This window comes from Pezoporus occidentalis, unplaced genomic scaffold (genome assembly GCF_034315485.1).
Source record: "Pezoporus occidentalis ecotype Australia unplaced genomic scaffold, CSIRO_AGI_Poc_V1 ctg43, whole genome shotgun sequence".
In the NCBI taxonomy this organism is placed as follows: Eukaryota; Metazoa; Chordata; class Aves; order Psittaciformes; family Psittacidae; genus Pezoporus; species Pezoporus occidentalis.
The window spans coordinates 2,160,200-2,166,770 of NW_026915758.1; the positions used below are offsets into that span (position 1 = coordinate 2,160,200).

The 6,571-nt window shown below is 40.7% G+C and overlaps 1 protein-coding gene across 1 annotated transcript; it reads left to right on the forward strand.

The window, feature by feature from the left end:
* On the forward strand, window positions 1-6,144 carry CMPK2 (cytidine/uridine monophosphate kinase 2). Its single transcript, XM_062634564.1, has 5 exons — window positions 1-237; window positions 331-445; window positions 1,277-1,478; window positions 2,688-2,921; window positions 4,792-6,144. Exons 1-5 carry the CDS (start codon window positions 142-144, stop codon window positions 4,910-4,912), a joined length of 768 nt encoding a protein of 255 aa, XP_062490548.1. The 5' UTR covers window positions 1-141; the 3' UTR covers window positions 4,913-6,144.
* Window positions 6,145-6,571: the final 427 nt, after the last annotated feature.

Consider the following 6,571-nt stretch of genomic DNA (forward strand, 5'->3'; position numbering starts at 1 on the left):
AGGGGGCCGCAAAAATCCCGCCCCTCCGAGGGCCGGCTCTTGCCTGCCGGCCTCTCCAGCCGCTTTCCCCGTCAGCCGGGGCAGTTTCGATTCCCGGCCGCGCGGCCGCCGCTTGCACCTCCCGTCCGGCTCTCGGCGGCGATGCTGCGGCTCTGCGCCCCGGGCTCGCCGGGCCCGCACCCCCTCCGCCGCGCCCTGCCGCCCGCAGCCTCCGCCGTCCGCGACCGCCTGCAGGAGGTGAGCCCCCGCCGGTGCCGCGGCTCGGGGATGCCCGCTGCCTAGGGCGGTGCCACGGCAGGGGTGCGAAGGGTTGCGTCTCTTTCCGTGCAGTGCGCGGAGCGGATCCCGGAGGCCGGAGCGCTACTCGACCTGCTGGAGAAATGCCCTGCGCATCAGCAGAAGGGAAGATTTCCCGTCGTGGTTTTCGAGGGGCTGGACGCCACAGGTAGGAGCAACGTGTGGCTGAAATACCGCAGGTGGGAAATTGTTGGAAAGAGAGACCGCTGTGGCTTTCAGCCAGGCATAGGGTTTAGCAATTCAGAAAATCCTGGAAACCTGTGACAGATCTGAGAGAATTACTAATTAAAGTTAAATTAAAAGAATTACTAAAGACCAGCCTGTCTTCTTTTAGTCGTGAGAGATCAATCTATGCTAATTCCCATTCAGAGCATGAATTCCTTATCGATGTAAATGAAAGAATACAAAGAGTGGAGTACAGGAAATCAAATTTCTTGTGCAAACGATGAAACATACTTTTACCTGAGAGATTTTTAAATAAACGAAGTAAAATATTGGTAGTCTGGGAAGCTGGCAGCAGTTTGTCTCAGGCAGGGATTTTTGTTGCCTTTGAATAACTGTTTTCTGACTTTTCAGTTAAAGAAAGCTGAAAATCCCCTCTAAGAAGAAAATATTGGCTGACAGGGTGGCAACATCCACATGAACTGTGACCTAGAAAAATGTTGTAAATGGGTATCTATAGAAATAGATGGATATATAGAGAACTGCCCATGCATTTAGTGCATTTAAGGGTGTGAAGACCGAAAGGTGATAAGATGGAGAGGTGGAAGGCCTGGGAAGAGGAAGTGGAATAATAGTTCCTGCAACCAGACTTATGATCATTTCCCACTGAAAACCTCATCACATGATACTCAGATTACATAGTCGGGTGTCAGAACATGTGTTTCAAGTGAACAGATAGGAGCATTTCTAAATTTTTAAAGCATATACGGTTGTATCTGATGTGTAACATAACAAATGTTCCCTTCTGTAAATGCAGGCAAAACCACTGTAACCCAGTCTGTTAAGGACACCCTGAATGGCTTTCTGCTGAGGTCCCCACCAGCTTGCATCAGCCAGTGGAGGGCAGTATTTGATGATGAGCCAGCACCCATTAAAAGGGCATTTTATGCTGCGGGCAACTACATTCTTGCTTCAGAAATAGCAAAAGTGTCCACTCAGGCACCTGTGATCGTAGACAGGTTTGTATATTTAAGAAGTCCTCTTATAGCAGTGCATCATACAGTTGTTCAGTGCTACAGGTGGAAGTTGTTAATGGCAGTCTTTGGTTTTCTTTTCCTCTTTTTTTTTTTTTGGGGGGGGGGATATGCTACTTTGCATATAGGTAAATATTAAATCTTCTAAAGATTAATACTTATGATAACAGTAAGAATGGGACTTCCATCAGTGTAATACTCATAACTGGCTTTAGGACACAATGAAAAGTGTTGCATCCTCTGTTAGGAATAGTGGAGGTATGGGATGTGCAGCCTGAGCCAAACCAGGGCCATGGGACAAGCCCAAGAAGGATGAGGGCTCCTGATCAATGCTAACTCTTAGATGCATCTGAGATACAGGTAGGATAGAATTATGGAGTTTTAGGTAGACTTACTCTTTGAGGATGTAAAGCCAGAAATATGCTTCCTACTTTTTTGGTTTTGTTTATGTTATTTCTTGTTTTCACTAACTGTGTAGGCAGCTCTGATGTTGCTCTTAATACATGAAGTCCACATACAGTTTGCACTCCTGGTTTGTTTCAGTAAATGTACTGTAGTGCCCCTCCACAGCACATGTACATAGAAGTTATTTGCATCTGTGTGGGAGCTATTTTTAACCAAAATTTTGGTTACATTTCAGTGGGTTTTATTCAAAAATATATAAATATTTATATATAAATAGATAAATACATAAATAAATATATAAAATGCAGGGCCTCATAGTGGTGGGAATGTTAAATGCAAGTGAAATGCATAGCCATCAATAAATTCTGTCTTCATTCACGTGGAGCTGAAGACTGAATGTTCTCTGCCAAATCTGTTGCATGAAGTAGGATGGAAACCACAAAAAGGGGGCTCAGGGTATTGAGTTTTGATATATAACTCTTCTTTTGACCTCTCATTGTATGAGAAGACCTTCTTTCGATAGGAGCATCTGGAACACTCTGCAAAAAACGTAGCTTCTGCCATAGGTTTTACTTAATAATTCACATTAATTGCATTGAGTATTATCACTCATTATCCATTAATTAATTAAGAAATAATTGATAGTACAGAACATTTCCCTTCAAAATCACAGTGTCACCTATGTCATCATTATTGCAGTTGTCTTTATAGTGACACCTGTCTCATATATTGCTGAAGAATTAGTGTCCTGTCTAAAGTTTCTCCTTCCATTCTGTATTTTCCTGACAGGTACTGGCACAGCACAGCTGCCTACACAATTGCCACTGAAATAAATGGGAAAGTCCAGGATCTTCCACCAGCTCATGATGAGGTGTACCAGTGGCCTGGCGATCTGCTTAAACCTGATCTTGTTCTTCTCCTGACTGTTGACCCAGAGGAGCGAGTCCGGAGACTTCAGCGTCGGGGCCTGGAGAAAACAAAGGAGGAAGCTGAACTGGAAGTTAACACCTTGTTTCGCCAAAGGTACACTTTAAGGAGAAATAGAGGCAATGGAGGCAATCTTGACTCCTGTGGGATGAGTATCAAATGTCCCACTCACATTACTGGGACAAGGATTTCCAATGTCTAAGTTTTTGGATTGGGTTGGGTTTTTTTCTTTGGAAAGGATTCATGGCTGCCAAGAAGGTAAATTCTGTCACTTCTGATTAGAAGTATTTCAAAGCTGCAGGTGAAGAACTGCATTTTCCTGCAAAGGAGGTTTGAGTTAAAAATACTTGTATTTTGCTACTTGCTGCTTTAATTGCAGCACCTTTTGTACTGAGGTCACGATGGAGAGCGACCTAAAACTTCCAGAACTGTGGGGCAAGAAGTTGAAACATATAGCTTCCCCAGAAAAGTCTGGAATTGAGCGTCAGATTAAAAGAATAAAGTTTAGATCTCCTCTTGTAGATGTCTTCAATTGTGCTAAGTGTCCCAGGTCCCAGTATAGTTAATACATTCAATGGAGCCTTTAAAGTGATTCAGCTTACCACCCACTTGGAGTTCAGAGGTTTAAGCATAAGTGTCTAGAGCCATTTGATATGACTTGAGGTGGTTTTGGAGCCCAGTGATCTAAGCATAACTATCTAGAGCCATTTTGTAAGATCTGAGACACCTGCATGAGGCTAGCAGATGTGATACGGAACCCGTGAACGGTTTCTGGACCAGCAACTGCAAGCTGAATGAGATAGTCCAGAGCATCTCAAGCAGTACTAGACACATTCATAAGCAACTGAATTGCACTCTAGATTTCCTACTTCAGGGTGTGCTGAATTGCTGTCTAGGCTCTGCCAAATTTATCAATTAGATCATCATTGTTTGCAGTGGAAACTTAAATATCTAGTGCTCAGTATAGACACCTGAATGTCAGTGTCCATATCTACAAGTAACAAAGCTGAAGTCTGCTTGTAGGATTTTAAAATTTCAGGTGATGACATGCTTTAAAAATAACCATTGCTTAATTCTGACAGAATCTCTGTGAGGACACATGGTTTATATCATGGGATCTGCAGAGGGATAGGTGAGCTAGGAAACATGCTGCCATTTAAGAATATTTCATATTTTAATTCTGTTACTTCTTATTCCCACCAGAAAGCCCTTGATTATTTCTATTAGTTAATTATGTCAGTCTGGAGGTAAGAACATCCAGAATCTTGCTTGATTCATCTTATGACTTGTGGCCTGAATGTTTGGTATTATTAATTGTGTGAACACAGAAAATTATATTCACATTCTCATTCACATCCTCATAGGCTAAATGTGGGAGAGTTCTGCATTATGAGAATAGCCTAAATAAGGAGGTTTTCACCCTGTATTTCATCCTGGTATTCATTCAGTTAGCAAAGTTGATCAGAGAAAAGGGTTGAATGTTGTGTCGATTCTGTAATGCAGTGTAAAGCTGAAATCAGTCAGTGAACACACTCACATAATGCCATGCCGTATAGTTAAGAGAGGGGAGCCTGAGTGGGCACTGGATAAATTGATGCAGGTGTTAGAAGCAGGCTATCCACTGTACTGCTAGACCAGAGTCATACATATATATATATATATATATATATATATATATATACAGCAGTGTTAAGCTGCAAAGAAACTAATTCTCCAGTGCCATGCCATGTGAATATGGATGGAGCTCTGGGAACCAACATCAAGGAAACTATGTGCTTTGAGGTTTGCATTGTAATGGTTACTAATGATTTATTGGTCTTTGAAGTAGATTTCATTCTTAGCTTCATGTTAGATTTTGTTCCCCTTTTCTCTGCATTGCAAACACTTTCTTCCAAGGCTGATGACTAATGCCGTTTCATATCCCTGCAGTTTGAAGTTTTGTTTCTCCTGTTTTGTTTTTAAATAGAGTTGAAGAGTCATACAGAAGGATGGTGAATCCTTCATGCCAAGAGGTAGATGCCAGTCCTTCCAAGGAAGAGGTTCTCAACACAGTGCTACAGCTAATTAAGAAACACTGTTCTTTGTGAAAGCAAGTTCTGCATAATACCACTTAAAACAACTGTCTATTGCAATTCAGAGATACTTTTTATTACTCCTCTGTGTTTAGTACCGGAAAATGCACTGTGATGTGCTTTGTCTCACTGAAAAATCTCTTTCTTCTGTCAGCAATAATCTGTACAGATTATCTTTTTCACCATTGCCTACTATACTTTTCTGTAAAAGGCAAAATATTACATGTTATTCAGCATTCTTAGTAAAGCCACAAACATACTAGGGTTATGTACAAAGTACTTCAGAGTGCTCTCTAACACTGTGGCATTTCAAGATACTATCATGTTGCATCTTCATCACCAGGAAAACCTGTTCCTGCATCCATCGTGTACCAGGATTCACTGGACTGCAGCAGGGAGAAGCTGAAATGTCATCCATCAATAAACAATAAAATGAAACAATCCAGTGGCCCAGTGTTGCTTACTGGAATAAAGGATGAGCAGCTGTTGCTATGATGGGCATACTGGAAAAAATGTACCTTAAGTGAGGGCCAGTAAGCATCTAGGCCTCTAAGTGGTAAAGTCCAAGCCCGTCAACACATGCAACTGAAATATTGATTTATGTCAGAGGGAAACATATGCTGGCATATTAGAAACAGAGGCCTGAAAAGAACCTGAAATTAAAAAAAGAAAAAAAGGATTATAAATGGTTGCTGAATTATTTTCCTACGAAATATTTTATCTATCCTATTAATATTTGTTAATGTCAATTTGTGTTATTTTGAGAGAATGTGAAATGAAAATCTGCAGAGAATGCGGGAGAGTGGGAATGATTGTACCTTTTCACTTCACCTTTTCCTCCTTGGGTGGGTTTTTGTGCATGCTGAATGTGAAAGCAGGCTACTGTCACGACTTCAGCTCTGCAAAGGCTCATTTTTATGTGCATTATTTTCACTATTGTTACTCCTAAGTGTAAAATTAAACATATGGATAAGCCTTTCTGGGGTCAGAAGTTAGCTGCAGATCTGGAAAGAAAATAACTAAAATGTAAATTTTATTAAAAACATTATTTTTACTTACTTTCCTGGGTTAAACAAGTGCAATTATCAGTGAATCAGTCCTGTAAATAAAAGTCAGTACTGCAGTTCCTATACCCAATCTGTAGATCCAAGGTGACAGAAAGAAAAACTTCTAAAAATATGTTTTATTCATGCACTGTTTCATGTTTATGATTATATGCTATTAATAGAATACATTTATACATACTAGTAATGTATGCTGTTGTATTTTGTGTCTTATTTGTATAATATTATCTTTGGGATTTACCATACATGTAGACTGAAAATACATAGTTGGAGGTGCTCCACTTATTTTAGAAATTAGGAAGCATTCAGGTGTTCAGTCCTTGATATAGGAAATTCACATGTAGGTGGCATCACTGCACATGGACAATGAGGATACAGTGTGCCTGACCTAAACGCTGTGTAGCCTTAGCTTTTCTAGATGAGAGATCACTTGGCCTGAGAAATGCCACTAAATGTCTTTTTTCTTTATGCAAACTTGCACATGAAGCCACACTGCCTGTTTGTTTTTTTGGTTTTGTTTTGTTTTTGATGCTGAGCTCTTAAAAGTCTACTTTTACATTTAAAATAGTGCTGATGATATATATGCAAGTGGCATCACTATTAAATAGGC

Coding starts and splice junctions, on each gene's coding strand:
- CMPK2 (XM_062634564.1), top strand. CDS start 142: ATGCTGCGGCTCTGCGCCCCGGGCTCGCCGGGCCCGCACCCCCTCCGC. Junction 446..1,276: donor CGAGGGGCTGGACGCCACAG/GTAGGAGCAACG, acceptor CTGTAAATGCAG/GCAAAACCACTGTAACCCAG. Junction 2,922..4,791: donor AACACCTTGTTTCGCCAAAG/GTACACTTTAAG, acceptor GTTTTTAAATAG/AGTTGAAGAGTCATACAGAA.